General features: G+C 39.4%; 1 protein-coding gene across 2 annotated transcripts in view; it reads left to right on the plus strand.

Annotated features, from left to right (window-relative positions):
• Positions 1 to 143: 143 nt before the first annotated feature.
• CPEB4 (cytoplasmic polyadenylation element binding protein 4) overlaps positions 144 to 25,156 on the plus strand; it is a 45,282-nt gene continuing 20,269 nt past the window's right edge. Inside the window, exons 1-2 of one of the 2 annotated variants that reach the window (XM_027805609.2) lie at positions 144 to 3,177; positions 13,286 to 13,367. In XM_027805609.2, the coding sequence (XP_027661410.1) occupies positions 2,056 to 3,177; positions 13,286 to 13,367 (1,204 nt within the window). In that variant the 5' untranslated portion in view covers positions 144 to 2,055. The remainder of the gene's footprint in view (positions 3,178 to 13,285; positions 13,368 to 25,156) is intronic. The other variant, XM_014280015.3, reaches the window with a different exon arrangement.

The raw sequence follows: 25,156 nt of genomic DNA on the forward strand, positions 1-25,156 counted from the left end.
AGATGGCGGCACGAAGAGGGGGGCGGGGGCGCGGCGGGGCGGGGCCTCCGGCCGGGGAGCCGGGCCCGGGGGCGGGGCGGGGGCGCGCCCGCCGCCGAACCGGAAGTGCCGCGCTGCCTCCTCCAGCTGGTTGTCATTTCGTGCGGCAGCTCGGTCTTGAGGAGACGGGGCTCGGCAGCGGCCGGGTGGGGAGGAGGGAGGCACCGGCTGCGGCACCGAGGCAGGAAGCGGCGGCCGCTGGGGGGGTGGGGGGAGGGGAAGGAGACAGGAAAAAAAAAAAAAAAAAAAGAAAAGAAAAAGAGGCAAAACAAGGCGGCAGCAGCAGCGGAGGCTCAGCGCGGAGGACCCGTCGCAGCCAGGCTCGCCGGCTACCGAAGCGCCTCCCGACTCTCCGGAGCCGGTGTCGCGGCAGCCCTCCCCCCCTCTCCTGTGGCTCTCGCCTGCGGAGCCTCCCCCCTCCTTTCAGCTCCCGGCAGCAGCGTCCCCCACGGCGACCCTCCCGGTGCCCGGCCGGTTTACATGAGGGGGAAGGAAGCCCGCCTGGAGCCGAGAAGACGCGCAGCAGCTGGGGAAGGACTGCTCCGAGGAGCCGCCGCCGCCGCCGGACCCCGCGCCCCGGTTAGTCCGCCGGGTCCCCCCTCCGCTGCGCCCAGCGGCCGAGCCCCTGCCCCGTAATCTCCGGGCGATTTGGGAGAACCGGTTAAACACCTTCCATGGGGGAGAGAGGAGCCCGGCCCCCCGCCGCCTGCACCTTCCCCTCCCTGCCGGAGGCTGCTCCTCTCCTGAGGTAAAAAATATCCCTCCTGCCTTCCCCGCCACCAGGACTCTTGTGAGGGAGGGGGGACACCGCGGGGGACACCCCACAGCCGGGGCCTGGCGAGCCGAGCCTGCCAGCGCCGCCCCTGCCCCGCTGGATGCCTGGTCCCTGAGGAGGAACAACACACACACGCGTACCCGCCCGGCCTTTCAGCCAGGGGCTCGCTCGTCTGCGGGGAACCCCCGTATCTCGGTGGAAGGAGGCGAGCCCCGCACCAGAAACCACCCTCCCAGCAGCAGTGAGAGCAAGAAAACCTCCTTCCCCTTCCTCCTGCACAACTCGCTGTCCCCTCCCCTCCCTTTTCCCGAACGGTGAATGCTCATTTCTGAGATGTAAATCTGCCTCTTCGGACAGCCAGGACTCATATGAAGGACACGCAAATATTGGATCATAAATAAGAAGCGAGTCTGGCGAGCTCAGAAACCCAGCCCAAAACGAGCAGCATCAAGAATCCACCCTTCTCCTGCACAACTCACTCCCCACCCAACACACATAGAATACTAATTTCCTGAGATAAGATCTTACCCCTTTAAACAACCACACGCGCGCGCGCACACACACACACAGAGTGCATATTATTACTAAATATAATAGGTTAAACCCAGCAGCACGGGAAAAAGCCTCTTCTGCAACTCACTCTTCCTTTTCACCCTTCTGAATGCTGAGATCCTGAGGTAAATTTTTCCCTTACCCACAGCAAAGACTCTTTTTGAACAGGACACAAATATATATTAGATTATAGAGATGTATTAAATTATTCCAGATTTAAATCTATTTTTTGCTGCCAAGGGGTCGGGGGACCAGACGTCATTGTATATTATTTTTTTTTCCTTCCCTCTTAACTCATTTATGGGCGAGTCAAGGCTGCTGAGGAGGAAAAAAACAGGATAGTTAGAATCTCTTTATCCTTATTCCCCAGAAGCTTTTTCTCTTATTGCTGTGCATTTCCTTTAGAAAAAGGAAGCCTCTTATTTTGTGAACCAAAGATTTATTTTTCCCTTCCTCCTGGCCAAAGGAAGGAAACAGACACAAATTGACATATTTAAATAGTTGAAGAGATCTATCTTTTGCAAAAAACGAACATCTTTATCCAAATCTGAAATAAATAGCGTGGAGGGAGAAACTGGAATATCTAGCTAAAAACAGGATACTTACTAATCTCGCCTCAGAAGAGGACAAGGTAAACACTAAACATCAACTTGTTCTTACAGGGAGGATTCAAACCCTAAATATAATAAATGGGGGATTACGGGTTTGGAGTGTTAGTGCAAAACAACACTGGAAATAAGTCAGCTTTTCCAGTCAGATTTCATCCACATCTGCAGCCTCCACACCATCATCAAAATGCAACCCCCAGCCCTGCTGCTTTTATAAATAATAACACAGCTGCCAATGGCAGTAGTGCTGGGTCAGCTTGGCTCTTTCCTGCTCCAGCTGCCCATAATATTCAGGATGAGATTCTGGGGTCAGAAAAATCTAAAACTCAGCAACAGGAAAAGCAAGAGTCCCTAGAAAAACAGCAGCTTTCCCCTGGTCAAAGTCAGGAAGCAGGCATGCTCTCTGAACCTGAGAAAGCTAAAACTGAAGAAAATCAGGGCGATAATTCTTCAGAGAACGGCAATGGAAAGGAGAAAATAAGAATAGAATCGCCGGTATTAACAGGATTTGATTATCAAGAAGCTTCGGGGCTAGGTACTTCGACACAGCCCTTGACATCCACTGCATCTTCTCTGACTGGTTTTAGTAACTGGTCTGCAGCTATAGCTCCTTCTTCTTCTACAATAATCAATGAAGATGCAAGTTTTTTTCACCAGGGAGGGGTCCCTACTGCCTCAGCTAATAATGGTGCTCTGCTGTTTCAGAATTTTCCACATCACGTCAGCCCTGGCTTTGGTGGTAGCTTTTCCCCCCAAATTGGACCCCTCTCTCAACACCACCCTCATCACCCCCATTTTCAGCATCATCACAATCAGCATCAGCAACAGAGGAGGTCTCCTGCAAGTCCTCATCCACCTCCATTCACACATAGAAATGCTGCTTTTAATCAATTGCCTCATTTGGCTAATAATCTTAACAAGCCACCTTCTCCATGGAGCAGCTACCAAAGTCCATCGCCTACACCATCTTCGTGGAGCCCTGGTGGCGGTGGATACGGTGGGTGGGGTGGGTCCCAAGGTCGAGACCACCGCAGGGGACTGAACGGAGGGATAACACCCTTGAACTCCATCTCGCCCTTAAAGAAGAATTTTGCAAGTAATCATATCCAGTTGCAGAAATATGCTCGACCCAGCTCGGCCTTTGCTCCAAAGTCATGGATGGAAGACAGTTTGAATAGAGCTGACAACATTTTTCCTTTTCAGGTGAGCACGCTGTTATATCCATAAGAAAAATAACACGTAGGTGCATTTAAAATGACCTAGAAAGAGTCTGGTGTTTCAACAGTACATCTGATTGTATGACTTAATGCGCTTGCAACTAAAAAAAAAATATATGGCTTACTTGAAATGTCATCGTGTGAATTACTCTCTGAGCTGTGAATCATGGTGGGTTTTTTTCAATAGTGCTAGTCATGTAAGTATTTGTTGCCCACCACTCGTCTGTATTAGCCAGTTTTGTCCAGCTTAATACTTAAGACACATTCAGAAATAGCTGATGAGCAAACATAGTTACAAGTAGCAAGTATATCTACAGAAAGGAGTAAGGAAAAAAGTGCTGCTGCTGCTGAAGGTATGAAAGATCTGAGGCCTTCTAAAGTATTTGAGAATGTGCCATATCTGAGAAAAAGTATTAGGTGATTTTATTTAGTTTTACAGTATCATATGGACTTGTAGTGCAACATATTTTTTGTAGCATTTTTGGAAGCTTTGACTTTTTTACATGATGGTAATCAATGCAGTTTGCTTTCCTCATTAATGACAGCAAATTTTTGTCACAGGCTATTAAATTATCACCAAAAATAGATCTGGAGGAGTGTCAGTTGGTGCTCTCCTATATTTTTAATGTGGCCTTATCCTGGCAGGAGGCAGGTTGTCTGGCAGTTCAATGTCTCCTTCTAGGCTGACTTCTTAGGAATTTGAGAAGAACTGTATAATGTTGAACGTAATTTGCAGTAAAAATTAAAACAGGAGTACTCTTTTCTTCATCTGACCACTAGTTAAAACTAGGTTTTGTGTGTATGTGTGCACCTTTTGTAAACTGTAAGGTGAATCAAAAAAATGAAGAGTTCTTTTACGTTTAGAGGGTTGTTTTTCAATGTTTCAAAGTTTCAAATGAGGGCAAAAGTAAAATTTTCCAAATGATTTCTAGCCATGCTGGAAGAACCAGGGTGACCTACTTTAAAATAATTTGAAAGATCTGTAGATAAAAACTGTGTGATGTCTCACATTGTAAACCACCCTAAAGAAACAGAATTATATTTAATAATGACTCTGTAGATTCAGACATAGGAACAGTTCAGTTCTGCTTTGTAAACTGTTCAGTTTCTGTTTGGTTTGCGGGGCCTGCCTATGCAGCCTTCTGACAACAGAGCAGCTGCTGGCAATAACTTTCTGTCAAGAGACCTTTTTCTACTGCAGAGCTACTAGCTGGTTCAATATCAGGTAGAGCCCTTTTAAATTTAGAATGCATAGTAATAATTGATTTTAATGTCAGGATTAGTCATTAATATAATGAACCTGTGTCCAGCATACCAAATTTATACACTGAAACCATTAGAAAAAAGGACACAGCTGGAGTCGGTCTTTTTTCAGCCTCACTGCAGTGAGACTTGGCTCACAGTTTAATTCATTCTGTACCCTGACACATAGCTGATGTTCAGAGTGACAGAATGAGACCAAGTGTGTCCTTGCTGCTGTGTGTAAGGCCCAAATATATACTCAGTGATAGAAACATGCTTGGTTTGACATCAAGGAAATTTCAGGAAATTGGCAAAGTCAACCTTGAGTTCTGGGTTGTGTTCCAAACATAAAATATCAGACACACTTATTTTGATCCTGGTAAAGAAATAATTTTTGTGTAGCATGTTGGTATCTGTTTACATAAACACTAAGATGAAGCTGTACATGTCAAGACCAAGTCTGACACTCCTTCATGCCAAGAAAAAGGAAAGTGTTAAGAGTGAAGTGCTTTGCAGTCTGTTACTATCACTTCTGTGAAGAAAAGGGCAGGACAGCAAAACAGGACTTCAGCACTGCAGATCGAGAAAGATGCTGATTAATTTTGAAGCCATCTTGGACAACTGCTTTTTATAACTTTTTTTTGTATAAAGCCTTTAGCTCCTTTGGTCACTTCGTCATTTTTGTGTTGAAAGCATACTGAATTTTTGAATTGCTGGAAACAAATGATGTAAAAATTGACCTTTGATGTGTTCTTTATTTCATTTTATTATGCTGATTGTATGCCTGACTCAAAGCAGAAATAAGTTTTGCTTATTGTATATTTGTGTTCATGCATATATATATATATATTTATATGAAGTATCCTTGATGCAATCATGTACTGGACAAGGCTATTTTGTTACTAGAATCTTCTTAGATTCCTGTTTAGGAAATAATTGAAAGCTGTCTTTGCTTCAGCAACATAATGGAGTAATTTGATACAACTATCCCTTTCATTTAATATTTATGTGTTGCTGCTTAAATCATTAACAAGTGTTGCTGCAATCTAGTGAAAATTAGTTTCTTTAGAAGGCAATATATAAACCATCAACTGCAAATATTTTGGGATCGCTCTCTTTTTCTCTCAGAGGTTGTCTTTACTCCAAAGCTTGGTGAAACACAGAAGTCTGTTTTGATGGAAATAGGGTAACCAAGTGTAAGTGGTCATTTCCTCTTCAGAGAGGACAACATTGCATAATGTCCCTATAAACCACTAATGTGAACTGCTCCTCACTTCAAATGTTTTTGCCCATAGACCTTAGATGCTTGTGATGAAACGGGCATTCCAAATAGTGCAGATGAAAGGAGAATACTGCGATGATCTGTTTGGTAATCTTGCAATTTCAGGATTGCTTGCTTGGTATTGAGAGCTGCATGCAAAACATTGTGGGTTTTGTTCTTCATTTGAAATTCTGTCTCGTGTAACATTTCAGAAGTAGCATGTCTGTAGGAACCTCTTGTTGCAGAGATGGAACTGGAAGCAAGGTCAGAGAAGACTGTTACCAGATCTGTTAATGAAATCAAGTTTTGATATTGTGCTTTAGCCACTGGGCAGGCTTCCCCCTTCAAAGATCTTTTGAAAAGAGAAAAGCCATTGTTCTTTGTGTGTTCATTTGAAAAGGAAATGGTCTCCAAATGAAAAAATGGTTCCTGAATAAAAAAAAAAAAATATTTGGGCCTTTTGGATATAACAGCCTTCCCTGAGAATTAACAAATTAAAATGCTTTCACTATGACTATTGCATCTTACAAAATTACTGATTTTTTTAAAAATAATTCCTTCTACTTCTCTCCCAGCAGCACTGACAAACTAAGTGCTCATTGCATTTTACTGCAGCATTGCCGTAAAGATTGTTTTGGCTTTTCTTTTGCTATGTACTTGTACTTCCTCATAAGAGTAGAACATCCTGCCTGTTATGCAACGCATAAATCTTGCTTTGATAGGCATTTCCAGGTTTCCAGATCTCATCTTCAAATGTGTGACGATGTTTTTTAAATTGCTCTTTGAAGGCACAAGCATGTTAAGCAATAGCGTCCAGCTTTCTGTAAAAATGCTTAAAAATAATTTGTCTTTCTTCCTGGAATTAGGCTTGAAAATAACTGCCCATTTCAAAGAATTTTATACATGAGAGCAGTTCATTATATCCACTTGTTCAAAATGTTTTTTCCTTTCTTCTGTAGTGGCTAGTTTCCAGGTATATAACCCCTTCCAAATCCATTGAGGGTCTGTGCCAGAGAGACTTTTTCTTCCCTGAGGCAGATATGGAATGTTTGAGAAAACACATACGTGATTACAGAATGTGTTTTAATTCTGAGCTATACATCATGATTTGTTTGAAATGGGTTGATTTAATAAGTGCATTAAACAAAATCATGGGAAGCTGGAATTAAAAAATAACCTCTTGAATGCATTTGCCAATCTTTCCTCTTGAAGGAATTTTGCAAATAAATTTCTTTACCGTGCCTCTTTATTTTAATATTTCTTCTTTGTTTTTGAGGAACCTTTTCATAAGTCATGATGGCTGGTTGCATAAAATGAGGCTACATGTTTTGCAAAAAGTTCTGCAGAATCACATTTTTATTATAGGAGCAGCAATTATTCCAAGAAGTTTCAAGCTATCACTTTAAAATAGAATATAAACTTGAAGTTGGATTTTTGAATGTCTGTTCACCCATTTTTCTACAACTACATCAGCTGTGTAGTAATTAGTGTTTTGTGTGCTGTTCCCCACAGCTACTGATCTGTGGAATTAGAAGCACTCTAATGTGGTATGACATGCACAAGTTAAGTACTGTGGAAGTTAACACTGTTCTTGTTTTATAAACTTACGACTGACGTTAATACTTCAGCTTTGGCCCTCCTGTGCGTTTTTGACCTCAGGGTTTCTTTTTAAAGAGAGCTTTTGTTAGAAGCTATTTGAATTATGTTTGTATTTTTGTAAGATTAAAAGGAGTACTCTTATTAAGCATTTTGCTTTGAAAATTGCATACTTAGCAGTCCAGCATAAAGATTAAGAACATAAGATATTGTGGAAAATAATTTCTAGAAGATACATAAAAACTTAATGTGTGGCTAAAATAGAATCAGACATGTTACTGGAATTTTTTATAAAGGTCTGTAATTTCTAACACTTAAAAAAAAAAAAAAGTTCAAGTTTGACTAAACCAGAAGTGCTCCCTCCCAAAAAAACTCCTGTTATGCGTCACTTTTCCAGCTTTTTCTTATTGTTCCCTGGTGAAGCTATAAAAGATGATCAGGGCAGCATACAGCAACATCCTTTCAGGAAAAACCTGTTTATTCAAAGCCTTTAATTCACTGGATACTGGACTAGGAGCTGGAATACAGCATTTGCAGCATGGTGGGAAGGAGGAGAAGCTTACCCAGAATCATAATCTAGTCCAAATTTGCTTTGCAATTAAAAGAAAAATGTGGAACTTCTATTTAGTACCTACAATATTACCTCTCCCTACACACTTTACTTTGCCTGAGACAAAAGGCTTTTGAATTGTGGGAAATACATACAAGGTTTCAGAAAGTTTCAGGCTTCCCGTGCTATAATGTGGGTAGCAAATGTAGTTGTGAGTTTTCCAAATTTCACAAGTATTCTGGTTTGACAAAGATTTAAATATATAAAATAAGGCCCAGTTTTACAACTGCACCGACTCCATAAATACAGCTTAATCACCTTCGATAAATTCCTTAATGCAGTGGCATACTTTGCATTATTATTGATGCCTCTGTCTCCAGAGAAGTCCTATTTCTTAAGATCAGGCACAGCCTTAGCTACCAGCAAGTGCTCAGGCTTTGCCAGGCTTTACTTTTTTGTGCAGTTTGGGTTTTTAGCATTGGGGGGGCCCGTCGTGGGAAGCACTGAATAGAAATCCTTAGGTTCTGGATCTCAGTTTTCAGGTGATGATAATGCTGTGGGTACAGATTAAATATAAGGAATCTGCACTTCAATAGTTAAGTTACATGTACATTTTTCTGATGTGCGAGAGTATTTCAGTATGGGATTATTAAGTGAAAAGTATGATCTTCCTGTGCATGAAAAATTAATGTTTCATTTCTTTGGCATAGGAGGTTGTCCCAGTATATATTGTACAGGCTTAGTTGCAAGCAACTTCCTTTTTGGAATGAAATGTCTTCGGAATTTGAAAAATAAAATTGGAATAGGAACCAGAATTTAGTGATTATTTACACGTGGTTCTATTTTTTACAAGACCGCTAACTATAAAATAATCTGTATAGGTGTTAGTGGGGAAACCGCTGTTGTTACAGACTGGTTTGCCCATGCTATATGAATCCAATGACAAAACTGTGACATGAAGTCCTGCGTTCTCCCTGTGCTTTAACAATAAGATCGCATTGTTATGAGCACTCACATACTTACACAAATGATTTCTAGACAGTGGGAGAATCAGAAGAGTTTTATTTTTCTGTAGACAGAGCTGGCCAGCATATAGTTCGAAACTATTGTGTTTGCTGTTGTAGAATATTTACGGTCTCGATAGCTTTCTCTTAACCTGATCTGTTAGCTGTCACTTCTTCTATATAATTGTGAAAACAATAATGCTTATTCAAAATTACGTTTAATGAATGTCTGTTGAAATGTTGGCTGACATTTTAAACATGGTCATGTATTAAGACAGCAGGTTGTTTGGGGATTTTGGTTGTTTTGTTGTTTTTTGGGGTTTTTTGTGTTTTCTTTGGTGGCCCTGTGTTCAACCTGATGTCTTTCTACCTCAGCTCTGTTTTCCAAGGGTAAATGTGTGTGTGCTTTGAGCCCCCAATAAAGCAAAATTCTGGATGCCCTAAACAAATACATGTAAAGCCATGTTCTTGTAATCAACCTGGGTAAATAATATCAGGCTGTAGTTAACTTATTTTGTGACTGAAGTGTAACATACTCTGCTTTATTCCAGGGTAGTTATTACTCCTAAGTCTTTTTATAAATAAATAAAAAAAGTATACAGTAAGCAATCCAGCTCCATGGAAAGCACTGTAACTTTGTGAGTTGATCCATGAGAAACACCACCATATTTTTATTAATTCTCTCTACATGAGATCTTTGGAAAAAAAAAAAGAAGTATTTTTTTCTTAAGTACAGCATGACTTATGTGCATTATAACTCAACTAACATGTATCTGAGAAAAGCTCACATTTAGTTATCAGTTAATGATCAATGTCTTGATTGTTATAGCTTTTTTGATGTTATGGAATTAAATGTATAGTTACACATTTCTTCAGCAATATGACCACTACCACTTACCTGTCATCAGTCTTTATTTTTATGTTAGATATATAATACATATATATTTCAGATATGTGTTTCTGATAAAATGTGCTGGCCATCTTGGAAGACTGGCAAAATTTGTGCTTTTTTCAAAATAGCCTCACTATAAAAAGGCCTTTAAATTGTAAAAAAAAAATTCTAAAAAAGCTACTAATGGTGACTTTCTCTAGTAGTGTGGACCCTTTCAGTATCAGGGCAAGTAGTCAATTAAATTAATGGAGTTATTTTATAATAAGCACTGTATGAACCTCTGAACCAGTTGAGCATGCCATTTTGACTGGTTTATATTGCTGACATAAGTGACTGACATCTTTTCCTTGGATGGATGTATACAGGCTTACTTATATACCAAGTTCTTGAATTACTCTGCATTCCCGGAGAGGTAGACTGCTGCATTAATTTCAGGAATATATCCAAATGCAATGTAACACTAGTAGTGGCTCTCAGTGTTGTGCTTAACGTGGTTTGCTATCTTCTAATGATAAGCAGAGACTTGGAGGAGCACACTGTTTCAAACAACCCAGGAACAAGACTGATCTTCCCAAGGGTGTTGAGGCTGGGGCAATTCAGCACCATGAATTGACAATGACGATTAGATATGCTGTAGCACAGAGACCTTTTGTTGGAAAGATAGGCAAGAAATAAATAGTAACATAGCAGCAATCTGAGAGTGCTGTAGCCTATGACAGTCTTTCTTCTCCAGTGCTGTGACAAGGTACTGGAACCATTGGAAAGCATGAGTATGACTGTGGGCCGCATTTTAGCCAGGTCTTTTTACGTGTTTGCTAATAGCTGCAGGTAGGAATGTGACCAGTTGTTCTTTTGTATCGGTGTGCAGGGTCGTGTTGTAAAAAGCTTGCAGTATGATTAGAAGGTTATGGACCTTATACTACAAAATTGACAACTTGCTGGCTCACTCAGAAGGGGAAAATTATAAACTACTCAACACAAAAAGCTTACATTGGGAGAATGTGGTGTCCCTATCAGCTAACCAGTTCAATTCCATTTTTTCTTGTCAAATGTTTAAACTGTCTGTTCTCGGTATTAAAAACTTAACCGTTGCAGCAAAACCTTCTGTTTGTTACTGTAGCTCAACCCAACGTAACACAGACATTTTAGAGACAAGAGACTGTCTTCAGGCTCCTGTACTCCAGATCATACACAGCACAATAAACTAGAAATTACTCAGCCTGGGTTTCTTCCTTCACATATCTCAGACAACTGAAATGTTAATTGCCACAGATTCAACAAAGACTTAGAACTACTGAGGTTCTGCACTTTGTGAAATAAGAATTTTGTAGCTGTTCATGGGTTGGGCTGGAGGTTAATTCCACACAGAGAAACACAATACACTATGAAAGCCAGAATGGAAGGAGTAGCTACTGAGGGATGTCAGTTTTTCAGAAAATGCTCCCACCTGTGTTTTAGGCTATTTTTGTCATGTTGTGAGGACTGCTGAAAATTTAGAGATTGTTTTCTAGTATCCATTCCCGAGTTACACAGCTGTTGGATTCTTATGGGTCTAGGATACAGACCCAAGGATTTTTAGTCAATCTTGCAAAGGTATTTTAGTGTAACTAGAGTTTGAAATAATTATGAATTAGTAACATATAAATCAAAACAAAACCATAAATACTACTGGGAAAGGAAGAAACCAGTAGGAAATATGTGAAAGTAAACCACAGAACTGAAGAATTTAAATGCTTATGATAGTTTTTCTATGGTGCCTTAATTACGTTGTAATATAAATGACAAAGGGAATAAATATTGTGGAGAGACAAGGCAAGCGCTATGCTTTTTATAGCAAATCTGATGTTGGGCTAGACTAATAAAGCAGATGGTTCCAAACTCTGGTCTTTTCTAATGCTGTTGAAATGCAGCTCATCTGGGTAGAAATACTTCACCTGTTCTGTGTCAGTAATAAACTGTTCTGAAGAGAGGAAAAATATTAGAAAATTTCATTAAAGAATAGTATATTTTTAGCAGTCAGATTGTAACTTATGAACTTGGAAATGGATCAGGGCTCTAGGAGCTAGTGGGTTCCTGCTCTTAAAATAGTATTAGGTGTTAAAAGTCCAAGATGACCGATCATTGTCTGATACAAAGAACGCCTCTTGCAACACTGCAATCAATACTACTTTAGCACTTCATCACTGGAAGTCAAGAACATTATAACTTGATACGCAACAGTCTTCATGCAATACTGTTTTTTAGTTCACCACTGGTTTTAAAAGCAATCAAAGCTGAATCTGTGTGCTTTGGAGAAATTTCAGCTTCACAGCTAGAGTTAGGGACAAAAAACCATATCTTCACTGCTGTAATAACAATGGTTGTGGAGCAGCAGTTTAGAGCAAATGCCTGCCTTGAATTGCTCACATTTTGCTTTCTTATTTGAACAGATACTTTCCGTGCTTGATCTCAGTTCAGAGGTGAATGTCTTAGAACAGGAATAAAATAAAATCCTTAGAACTGATGTTAGAGTTCTTGGACACAGAATAATTAAATTCAAGGTGGATTACTATAATTCTATAAAAATCTATCCAAGTGTTTCTACAAATGTCCAAATGTATAAATACATAGATAACATGGATAGGTGAATAGTTTTGGGAACATGAGTGATTTTTTGCCTCTGTTAGTGACCTTTTATGATACTGTAAAGATTTCAGTTTTTATATAATTGAAGTTACTCTGAATTTGCTGATTAATGTAGTGCCAGGGTATTTATGTTGCCTTATACTACTGTAATGTCAGATCTGTAAGATGTGGAATTGATTGTTTTAGTTGGGAAGATCTGAACCATATGTGTGTTAAATGATGCCTTTGGTTAATATGAAGGAGAAATATTTGGTAAGTATACTTCAAATGGCTTGAGATAATGAAACAATAAGGTACATGAGACGTCTTGCCTCCCAGATATTGAGTCATCCTTCAATTTTAGTAATGCTTGGAATACCAAACTTTTGAATTCAGGGAATTAAAAATCAGAGCAAAGTTGTCACCTAGTAAACCAGAGTGTTTGGACCACTACTGCTTGTATTGAATGCTTTACAATTATGCAGAATTTGAACTGACTGTGCAGAACTTGATTATTTCAGTAGTTGAGGTAGTGGTTAGGTGAAGGAAATTCTGTGTGTTTCTGGAATTTAGATCTTCTTAAATTTGGGCTGAAATACCTATTTCGTGATTTCTCCTTGCAATTCTGTCTCCCAGGATGTGATGCTTACTTCCTAGCTGTGAAATAATTTTAAACAAAGTTTAACTGTATAGCAAGGAGTACAGACTAAATATTGAATTTGGGTTCTTAAATGATTGGTTATGAGAGCTGTAGATCAGATTAATATTTAAGAATATTCTGATTTTTAATATTCCTATATCAGACTGACTTTAGTGGTGTATGTATTCTTGCTTAATTCTGCTGTGGTAATGTAGAACAAAACTGAAGTTTTTATGTTTCAGATGGTCTTGTTTAACACTCTGTGTTGCCTAAACTAGTGCTTTTTTTAATTTATTTGCTTGCAGGATCGCACAAGGACTTTTGACATGCATTCACTGGAGAACTCCCTAATTGACATAATGAGAGCTGAAAATGATTCACTGAAAGGTAAATTTAGAAAGAGACTATTTACTGCAGTAAATAATTGGGAAGTTGTGCTTACTTAGAATAAAAAACTTAAGTTTTGGTTAGGAAAAGTAAAGTTACATAGTGCACCTAATGCATGTGAGTCAGCTCCGGTAGGCCTCCTTTTCAGCTGTCTCTCGATGAAGCTATTGCCACACCTGAGCACTTGAGTGTGTTTTGTCTTTATACAAAACAATGCAAAACACAAACATAAGCTGATCTTTTGTTTAAGCTGCCAGTGGTTTTTTTTAATAGATATGATGTGTACAGGCTGTAAAAATGATCAACTTCAGGAATCTTGTGCAGCTCAGTGAGACGTAACTTTTTTCTTAGTAGTGTTTTCCTGCTGAAGTCATAGTTCTTTCTGTCTTGGGGAAGAATGAGGTTTATCTGTGTCATCTTGAGAAGAACACTGAATAGTTCATCATGATTTTTTTTAGTTCTTTTACCTCTCTTTTTGGTGCTGCCTTGAATTGCAGAATTCTTTGTACCATTGAGAGAGGAAAAGGGAGATTGAACTGACTTGCAGTTGGGATTTACCTTTTTTTCTTTCTTTTTTTTTCTTTTTTTTTTAGCAAAGGTAATCTTACTTTGAAAATACTTCAACTTACAAAGTATTCAAAACATTGTCTACATATTTTATCTAAACCTGAATAGAAACTGCTTATGGTATACAATTCAGAAGTCTAGTTTCTTATTCTTCTGTATAATGAGTATCTATTTCGGTTCAATGGTTGCTTGTATAAGTAAAAGTAGTCAAACTTACTTATGCTCATTATCTAAACATTTAGTTTTGTTATCAGTCATAAGACCACTAAAAACCCAAATCTGCACTTGTGGTTTCTGAAAGTACATTTCTTTCGCTATCAGCGCTTGTTGTGTTAATGAAATCTGGCTTGTTTTAATAGTGATTCTTGCTCAGAAGACCAACCTTTGATACACTGGCAATAACTTGTGGTTTCTGAAAGTAAATTTCTTGATACCAAGGCATGCAGTGTTAATGAAATCTGACTTGTTTTAGTAGTGATTCTTGCTCAGAAGACCGACCTTTGATAAACTGGCAATAACTTGCATTTGTTGCATTCACTGTGGTCTGAAATGCAGCTTGCATTTTACATCCCCAGTACTATGCAGCAGTCAGGGTGATGAGAAACACCAAAAAAAATACACTTTTCTATTGAAATGACAAGGAGAGCTTGATGTAGCTCAAAGTAATGCCAAATGAATTAAAAAACCAAAATACATTCTCTCCTTATGTAGCGGCGACCAGGCTTTTATTAATGACAAGTAGTAATAGTTTAATTGGGTTTATATGCTGTCTGGCAGCATCCTATGCCCCCAGCATTGTATACTAAAGCAAGAATCAGGTCCCCTTCCTTGACTGCAGCATGTGAGATTTGCCCTGAGACCTTCTGTTCGACTGTCAGGCAGGCCCAGCCCAGGTTTTAGCCACTGAAATCTGGCAAGATAACAACCCAAGGGAACATGGCTGTAGAACAAACAAAATTTCTCTTTAAATTTAACAAACTCAGGTTCATATGTATTTATATTCAGCAACTACACAAGGGTAGTTCTGTACAGTACTATGATTTTTTGTTTAAATGTTTTGAATTTTTTTTTTCAATTGAAAAAAATTCTTGCGCGCTTGCCATGTTTTAAGAATGATGGAATATGTGTGTCAGCAAAGAATAAGTATAGTTCTGATACGTGTTAATTCCTGCTTGAGCTTGATTGTTAATCTCCTGTGCAGAGTCAGCTATAGTTTGTCTAAAGTTTTGTGTGTGCTGTTTCATACTGATCAAAGCACAGTAATTATCAGTCATGTATTGCTCAGGGAATTATTTGTTCTTTATAAATTGTTCTGTTTCATGGTTAATAGTTATAAAACTATAAAGGAAAAGCTTCAAAACAGGTGAAAAATTCAAGTGAGCCTATGTGAAATACTTTGCAGCAAAGTCTCATTTTTCAACAATTTCCTCCACAAAAACATTACGTTTGCTTATAGGGAAATATGCAGGACACTGAATTGGACTGCAGCTTATCTGGCATAGCATACAGTAACTTAGTTGCTGTAATATACTTAAGAATGGAACTTTATTCAAACTAGCATCTACTGTGTCATGGTAATGCTGCAGTGATCATCCATAAAGCAGGGCGGGATTTGTAAGGAGAGGAAATACCTTTAGTTAAACCAACTGATACAGCTGGAAAAAACTGTAACTTGCTGGTACAGAACATAGTTCAAGTGGAGTGTGAAGAAGGGCTCATGTGATCACAAGCCTTCTGTGTTTTATTTCCATCCATATCAGTTAGTGTATGATTATGTCTTAACAGATTCTGTATCTCTCCTGTTTTCACTGTCTTCTTGCCTCATCTTTAAACTGATTGAAGGCAATCTTTAAAAACATTGCATCTAGAAATCTTAAAATATGACAAACTATGGTTGCCAGTTCAAATCTTGCTTGCCGTTTCAAAGACTTGCAGTTAAATAAGCAGGTCCATAAGAATTTTTTTGGTTTGCATTTTAAATGGGTTAATCAGCGCGTACAGTGATTTTAAACTAAAGTTGGATACTCTCAGAAAGGAAAAGCTTCTAGGTTTGAGACTTTAAAAATAGCCTGGGCAAGACACTAATAAAACATACTGTAGAGAGTAATCTCAGAATGGCATGGAAATAATTTAGATGATCTAATAGGTCTCACTGCTGTCTTGTGAGTCTTCAAGAAGCTTTAATACTGACTCAACATGAATTCAGTGTGTAACACTAACACCACCCCTTTCATATTGTAATGGACTTCAAGAGAAAAAGGTACGATGTTAAAATATACCTTCAAAACAACTTAGGCTATGAACACGGTAATAAATACCAGTCACGGTTTAGAACCTGCTGTCTGTTGGAAATAATTTCTGTCTTCACATGGTATGTTCAGAACAGCAGGTTTGGTGCCCTGTAATAAAATTGTAAGTAGGAATTCTTCAAAATTTAACAAAATCCATTCACAGTGTGTGTTCTTGACTGAGGTGATTAGGCTATGCTAGCCTTGGATTTGTTTAGGTCACTGATTATGTTCCTGGGTTGTCTTGCATGAAATAAATAGTGTTTCCTGCTTAAGGTTCAAAGGTGACTCTTAAGTGTCATTGATTCAGTACATTCAGTATTACCGTTTAATGCTTTTGATAGGCATTTTACCTTTTTCTTTCCTCTTTTAAAGGTATATTTTTATCCCTGCTCAAATCCTCTTCCTTTACTGAGCAGCTGCCATTTCAATATGTTATTTTTATCCACATGAGTGAGTGTGCTGCATGCTGCAGAGCCAATGACAGCCTGCAGAAGCCTTTCCCTGGAGACTAATTGCATCTTCTTTACAATGTATTCGGCCTTCGTGAGCTGAGCCTGGGATCCAGAGACTGATTTTTGAATCCGAGTCTTCCAGATGGCAATTTGAGCATTACTGTAATAGTAGTAGATTGACTAAATATTTCCTTGTTAAGTGACACCAAAACGTCTTTGAATACTTTATAACCACAGATTGTTTCATTACTGAAATATCCTATGGCTCAGTTCAGAATATAAGATTATTGCCTGGAAATTATGCAAGGTGAAATGGATTAAAGAAGCAGGCCAGTGTATCTGCTTCTAGCACTGCAAAGGACTCCTGTAAGATTTGGGTGTGAATAGCTCAGTATCTGCATGACTGCTGTTAAGTGTGAAATAGTCCCTAAAAACTAAACATACTTAAGTGCAAAAAGGAAGATTTTAGAAGTATTGTAAAGTCAGAGTATACATACAGACCCTATGAGAGAGTCAAACAGCAGCTCTAATGTTTAGTTATAGAAAGCCAGAATGATGAGAACTGGCACCATTCAGGATTTCTGCAAGAACGTGGTTATACCTATTTTTAAAGCAATCATCAGCCTCTTAATATTGATCTGAAAAACTATTTCAGAAGTGAAGGAAGTATGTAAACCTTATAAAATGTTCTTTGAAGAAAGGGATCAAAAGAGTTGACAGCATTTTCTGAATATCAGATAAGAAACTGAACTAGTTGTTTCTAGCTGTATGGATTATGCAATGTGTTCGTAGTAATTTAGTAGAATAGGCAATTTGGTTTCCAATACCATCCAGAAATTAATGAGAATCTGGTGAGAATCAGTCCCAATTTTTGCCAAGGGCTAGATAACAAAGGCTACAATTCTTTTTTTAAGGAAGTGCTCCTTTATATATGCGCAGGACAAAATCTGAGCTATTTTAATGTAAAATAATAGATTTTGAAGTTTTAAAATTTTAAAACCATCTTTGTTTTCATAGCAATGAGGAATGCTTGAGGTTGATGGCTAAGATCAACCTCTCTTCCCTACTCTTGGTCTATGGGCAGAGTTAAATGATCTAGTTATTGAGTTCTGAAAGGCAAAGGCCTCTGGCAGATGTACATCTGTACCGATGCTGCAGTCATATTCACGCCTCTGCTGCCTCCTTTACGTGAGCAAGCTTTCACAGGGGAACTGCGCCTCAGGCTTGTGAGACCAGTATCAGTGGTTGATGTCATTTGTGTGCCTTGTTTCAGAACAATCTGATCTAAGGCTTACTCATTTGCAACTTTTTAATGTATCCAACTAAGGATAAAATGCATGAAACCTTTCATTCCTACTGCACCAGCCTGTAGACAATTTTTTGTGGACAATTAAAGTTTGCCGTTAATTGTCTTTGGAAACTGTCAATGAATTACTGTGGTGAATATTTCCTACTTGGGATCTTCTTGAATTTTACCTCCTATGCAGTCACCAGGAAAGGCTAATGGGATTTGCAGACTTGAGTGCACGTTAATTAAGAGGAAACCCAATTGTTTTACTATCTCAAAATAAGCCTGAACCAGGTCTAATAGCAGTAAACCACAGCCTGTGCTGGCAGAGCTGTGACGGGGAAGCACAGTCCGTGTGAATTTTGTATGAGAGCAGCTTCCATTCCTGCTGCAAGCCACTATTTTCAGTTGGTCAGAGTAGGAGTATTAGAACTGCTACTAACAAGTAAGGGCATGCTTTCTTTCCAAATGCAGCTAATAATCAAAATGTTGGGGCAATATTCCATATTTTCATTTTTTAGTCTTTTGGTGTGCTTCTTTTACCCCCCAGTTCCCCTCTTAGCAATTGAAGTGTGTTGATATATCCCCAGCTCTCCAGTATTTGGGGTTTACCAGAGCCTTTGTTTAGGAACAGCCAGCCATCTAGTATGAAAATGAAATCACCTGGGCAACAAGGATGAACAGAAATCAGCTATTAATAAATACTGAATCAGACCATAGACTGGATTCTACCTTTACATAAAGTAAGCACAACCATACATAATGTATGATTTTACATTCATTGGCTGTTTTCTAATAAACTTCCAGCTTTCCGATTGAAATTGACATTCGGGTTTGTGGCTTAAATTAAACGCTTCTTTGCGAGAGATGCTTAATTTGATTGGGATTAAAAGACAAAATTTGATTTGGGAGGAAAAAAATCATGCCTCAAACTTGCAAAAAACCACGAGGCTAGGCAGGGAGAAGCCCCAGCTGAAGCCCCCGCGCCGGGGGGGACGCGTTTGGCAGGCGGCCCCTGCGGTGGCTGCCGGGTCTCACCTGGCACTACCACAGGCTCCCGCGCGGAGGTGAGCGCCGCTGGCACCGCGGGCCGGGCCAAGAGAAACGTTTTGCAGTGGCAGCCCAGCGAAACACAGCTGAAAACACTGCGTGGTCAAAGCCAGCCCCCCGCTCCGCACGGCCGCTCTCTGCTTTAGAGGGGGCCCTCGGAAAGGAGGGGGGCTAGAAACCCCCCTGCCGTTGTTGCCTGCGTGGACTATCCCGGAGGCTGGGCTGGGTGCCCCGGGCCGCGGCGGAGCGGCGGCGGAGCGGCGGCGGCTGCGAGTCCCGGGGCCCGCAGCGCCGGCACACGAGGAGCTCGCACTCCGAGGTATCTTCGCTTTCCTAGCGCGGTTGCTCGTTTTAGGGCTGTGCCCAGCGATGGGCGGCCGCATGCCTTGCTTCGTCCTTGTAGCCGTACCTCTGCTGTATTTGCAAGCTGATGCAAGTTGACACGACTTCTGTTGTAGTTGGGAGGGGGGAGAGGAAAATCCTGCAGAGTATTACCTTCAGGTGCAGGTTCCAGAAACTTTGGATCGTGCTCTGCTTTAAAGGTCACTGTTTGTGTTGTGCTTCCTGAAGGCGTGCTGAAGTCTGCATGCTCTTCTCAGTTTGTCTTAACACCATTAATACCTAACAGTATTAAACAATGGAGGCTTTTTAATATGGCTGTACTCTTAAAGTCACAGGCGGGCCCCCCTCTCTTCTCTTCTCCCCCCCCCCCCCCCGCATAATTCAGGCTTGCGATTCCTCACCTGCAAAACCCACAGGCCCGTCAGCAGTGGGAGTGCGCTGGGGGTGGGTTGCTTGTGTAGCAGGAGAGGGAACATGGGTGTACACAGGGTGGGTTTGACAGTTAAAGTCTTGAAAATAGACTAATTGCTGTTAGCGAATGATTGCCTAGTTTTGTGGCACTGTATGACGTATGAAAATGGGTTCAGTTTAAAAAAAGGGGTTTAATTTGTAGCAGTCTGGGATTGGCAGCATTTAGGCAAGCGTAAATTAAACGAGAATTTGCCTGTTCTTTGGAAGACATGTGGACTGGAACACAGACTGCCCTGGGGCAAAGGTAGAGTGTAATTTAAAGACTATGAGATTTTTTTTTCCCCCTGATTATTCCTTGACTTTGGCACCTTAATTTTCTGTTACCAACTGTGAAAAGTCAAGACCCATTTATACTATCTCAGAAAAGATAATGTGTTACCTAATAAATAATTTAATCCATTTGTATCCATGTACATTGATGCATATGATTTAAAAAATAAAGCAGTAGTTTAAGTTACTGCTGTTCATTTTACTATTTGCTGCAAATTCTCTTATGCTGAAAACTGCAAAAATCCTAAGACAGGGGTGCAACATTTAAGATGATACAGTAAACATTTTTGCAATCATCTGGAATAATGTGGGAAATTATAGCTGAATCCAAATTATACTGAAATGTAGCACTACATTTAGTATTTGTTTTCAATGAATGAAAACATTAGTTGGAAGAGGTGAATTACTCTTGGCATTAAGTTAATTCGCTTGGATTTACTGATATTTTTAATTTCAAGTGTGTAGGAAGTAGTTTGTAGGTTATGGTGCTGCTTAGAGTTTGGGGAATTTTTCAAAGTGTTGACATTTATGGGCCTTTGGAACTGCATTCAGAGCTCGAGTTTGACTTATGTTAAATATATATTATGTTAAATATAGTATTGGAATAAAATAAGGAAGCTGATGCTGTTGGTTACCTATGCTGGTACTGCTTTTACACAAGAATTACTGAGTGGATTAAACTTTTTTGGTAATACCTGTGTTTTTATAGAAGTACAGGCCTTGATAATGCTGATGTCAAACAACTAGATGTTTATACTTCACTACTGAAGGATTTTGAGGCAGGGTATTAATTCAGCTGAGGAAGAGCAACACCTTGATTTATGCTGTCTGTCTAAACTGGAGCCATTGAGCAATAAGCTAGATGGCATTAATGTTAACCACCCTTTGAGGCCAGGAAATTCCTTCCCTTACCACCACAGAGCAGTACAAATATCCCAGGCTTTTCTGATACTGGTCCAGCTTTGAAATCAGTGTTAGGATTCTTGTTAACTTCATTGGAGCATGAGACCAACTTTTTTTTTTGTCCAGTCTTGAAACATTTCTCATAGGCAGGCCTCTTGCTATGCCCTCCCATCTCCAGAGTCTGTATGGAAAATTAAATGCCTCTCCTAGTCCTTAGACAAGATATTTCCTAGGAATGTATGTGCTGCAAATGACATGGCAGTTAGATTTTTAAAACACAAAAAATGTTTTTAAAAAACATTGAAATACTGCTAAAAATTTTCATGGCTAGATTAGTGATTTGATCCTCAGAAGTGTTACAGCCAACAAAATTGTGCTGAATTCCATGACAGCAGCCTTGCTAATCTGATTAAAACCTTTCTAAGGTTTTCATGCTTTCTTTTTTTTAAGTTTATCTTTGTTAAATTAATTCCATCCTTTTTTTTTTTTTTTAGAAATGTGTTTAATCTTCTGCTTTGTTTAATGTCACTATCCACCAAATGGGTTTTTTTAGGGGGTGTTGGTGGTTTTTTTCTTTTTCTTTTTTTCCTTTTCTGAATTCTTGCTTTGATAATCTCTGACCATTCTGGATCATCTTCAAAGCAGCCTTTAATTTGGAGCTGTATTCCGTGAGTAGTGTCTGTGCCTTATTTTAGAAGACAGAGGGCTTGCCTGCCTTCCCTCCCAAACTGCTGAAACTACCTGTCTTTTGTCTTTTGCTCACTTTGTTAATTTTGTTTGGTGATGTTAGCCACGCTTTGCATACTCTACCATCATGTTTATCAGGCTAGAAATGGCAGGAAAGGAGTAGAAAGAAAAAGCCTGAAGTGCTTTATTCTTAAACCTGAAGATAAAGAAGAAATGGGAGGTATAATGAGATGGAGATGAGTTTTGAGGGAAGATAAGTAGGTGACAGATGAGGTGTACGTGTAAAGGGGAACAAGCTCGTAGGAAACTCATAACAGAAACGTAACAGAAACAGTCTTTGCATATATCCAAGAGTAACTATGCAGCAGCCTGAGATCTGATTTTTGCATCAGTTAGTTAAGGTATTTCGAGAAAGCATGGTGACACATATAGAACTTGTGTATTCAGTATCTACTTATTTTAATTCAGCATTAGGTAGAATGATAAGAACTATTGATGAGGCAAATCTTAAAATACATCTTACAGTAGATTTATCCATATTGGCTTAATGTACTATTTGGTGTAATGCAGATGGATAGCTGTGATGCTAGGTTTTTGGTTGGGTGGTGGGTTTTTTTTACTTCACTATAATGTTAATAGTTGGATTTAAGGTGAGTGGAGCAGTCACCTGCTGTCTGTAGATATGCAGATATCGAGTGTCTTTAGAGGTGCAGGGAGTGGTGCTCCTTCAGCTTTACTTAGAAATCTTATTAACAAGAATCCCAGCTCAGCAGTCAGATTGGGTAGGTACGAGAAAAGGATAAATTTTGTGTATGGAATGTGGGGATATTTGTGATAGATAAAATCAAATATATAAAACAATTTATAATCCATTAATAAATTCCCAGTAATTTATAGTAGTGTGACACTGAAATCTTCATATTGTCATTAATGTTAGCACACAAATGATGAGGGAGATAGGAATAGCTTTCTGAAGGCATTCTAAAGAACGTCTTTGTTGTTCATGTGTCATTTTAAATTGTTAGAATAAATAGTGTGGTGCCGGGTCCTGTATTTTGAATCTACACAGAGGAAATGAAGTACTGATTCTTTTAAAGTACAGTTTTCAGTTTCTCTTCCCATTTGGATTGGATGTGACAAGTGTATAGTACAGATTTTTCAGGTATATTACTGGAAAAATTAGTGCCTTATCTCTGCTGTTTACTGTAAAAATTAAAAATGGGAAAACATTATGCCTCAGAGACGTGAGCGTGCTGCATGTTGACTTGCTTGTGTTACTGTTTCCTTATTGCTTGGGAGTGAAGTAAGAGGATGCTTAAAAAGGGAACAAAACCCTCATGCTGCATTGCAGGCTGTCTTGTGATCATTCCTTCCACAGACAAAAATAAGTAGCTTTAAACCTGTTACTGTTCTTAAGGAACTCTAGTTTTAAATCTCACAGTGTGTTAAGTATGTGGCAGTGTAAATGCAGCTCTTGCAAGTCACATGCAGGAATTACATTTCAGGTTATTCATCAAAGCTGGGCAGAATTCATGGTATAGGTGTGATTCTATAGGCAAATCCCAGCATCTCTTGAGGCAAAGTGCTACATATAAAGAATCCCGGAGCACAGTGCATATGAACCATGACTGTGAATAGGTGGTTTGTGAAGTTTTTGTACCTTTTCCATGTGTTTTCAGAAGTTGTTCAATAAATTCTATAGTGGGTTCAATAATTTGTTCTTGTCACTTATGCTAAAAATTTCTAGTTAGATTTTATTTTATATGACATCCCATTCTTTCCTTCTGTCAGAAAGTCCATTGTTAGTAAGTGTTTTGGAATTTACTGAAGTTACCACATTTGAAGTAGTTCTATGGCTGATAACCTGATTTGCTCTTTGCTGGCAAAGCTATGTGATGCTTTTTCTTCTCCCAGTTGCAAACTGCCTTTTGTTTCTTATTTTTAAAGATAATATAGTAATAGTTCAAGTGTTCAAAAGATAAATGCTGCCAATTATTTCATACCATAAACTGGAAGATGTATTAAGGAAAAAATTGGATGTTTTTATAACTGTTTGTCTATCCTCCAGAAGTCATATATTAATATAAAATGAAGTTCAGTGTAATTCCAGTTAACATCCAGTCTCCAGCAGAGGTTTGTGCTCCATGATTTGTTTCTCTGCTTTTGGTTTGTTATTTCTGACCCTGGTGGGGGTTCGTGAAGGAGAGAGAAGTGTTATATTCAAATATGTATGATACTTAAGGGGTCCACTTAAATTGATTTGCAGTAACCCAGTGTAAAGTAATTGGAATTACAGAAAAAGTATTGATACCTTGTAGATGAAGCTGTAGTCACATTTTGGATTTATAGCAGGTTTGTTTAGGAGAAGATAGCTCTGTATTCTTCTGTTTGACGGTGAAGAAAACTTCAAAGTTAGCTTTGAAGCTTCTGTGTTTTTGAGAGGAGTGAGGCTGACTTTTGTCACCTTTCATGAGTAGTTAAGTGGTTGTTGAAATGTATGAAAGATCATCTTCTTGAGGTTCAGTCTGTGTGGCACTGTTAGGTATGGCAGGCTACCCAGAGCATCAGCAGTAAAGGAGTAATAATGGTGGTTTTGAAAGCTCTCACACATACCGAACAGGCTACCCAGAGCATCAGCAGTAAAGGAATAATAATGGTGGTTTTGAAAGCTCTCACACATACCGAACCACAGTGTTTTCATAGTTAACCTCCCTCCTTCCCCCCCCCCCCCCCCCCCCCCATTTCACCTTCAGACTTGTGCTTGAATAGCATGCTGGAAGCACGTCTAGGACTTCTTGTCTCAGTTGCCCCATCTAGGACTTACCTTGGGCCTCTCAGGGAGGTGGACTTGAACAGTGCTGAGCTGGAAGCACCTGTGCCTTTCCACCCTGGGTCGCGCAGTGGCAGTGCCTCTTGAGTGCCACTGCAGCTGGGTTTGTGCAGTGAATGGGAATGAGAGACATTAATGGGATTTTTTTCTCCCAAGATTATTCTTTTCTTAATATAACTGCACAATCTCTTCAGCGAGACAGTTTTGCTTTAGGCAGATTAAAGTCTAAAAACTTGAAGTTCATTTCACAAGCCTTGGAAATCGTAGCTTTCATTTTCACTGTTTCTCAGCTTTTCTCCCCCTCCTCCCCCTGGTTTTTTGCTGTGTAAAGTTGTCAACAATAAAACTATTGTAAATTATTATGCTGATAATCTGCTTTATATCGTAGTCAGGTTCTACCTTTTTAACATGTGAATTTAATTAATTAATTCAGCATAATAGGTAAAACAGTGTTACCATCAGAAGCGCCAGCGATGGAAGGTTTTTATAGGTAGATTCTCTTTAGTGTTTTAGAAGGGAAGAAACCTGTTTGCTTTGTGTATGTTGGTTGTGTTCTGTGACAGTGACCTGGAATTTAAAATGAGTCTAGTCAGACCTGTACTGAAATGCTACAGAACACCAGAAACTTAATCTTGTTA

The sequence above is a fragment of the Falco cherrug genome, chromosome 8 (genome assembly GCF_023634085.1).
Source record: "Falco cherrug isolate bFalChe1 chromosome 8, bFalChe1.pri, whole genome shotgun sequence".
In the NCBI taxonomy this organism is placed as follows: Eukaryota; Metazoa; Chordata; class Aves; order Falconiformes; family Falconidae; genus Falco; species Falco cherrug.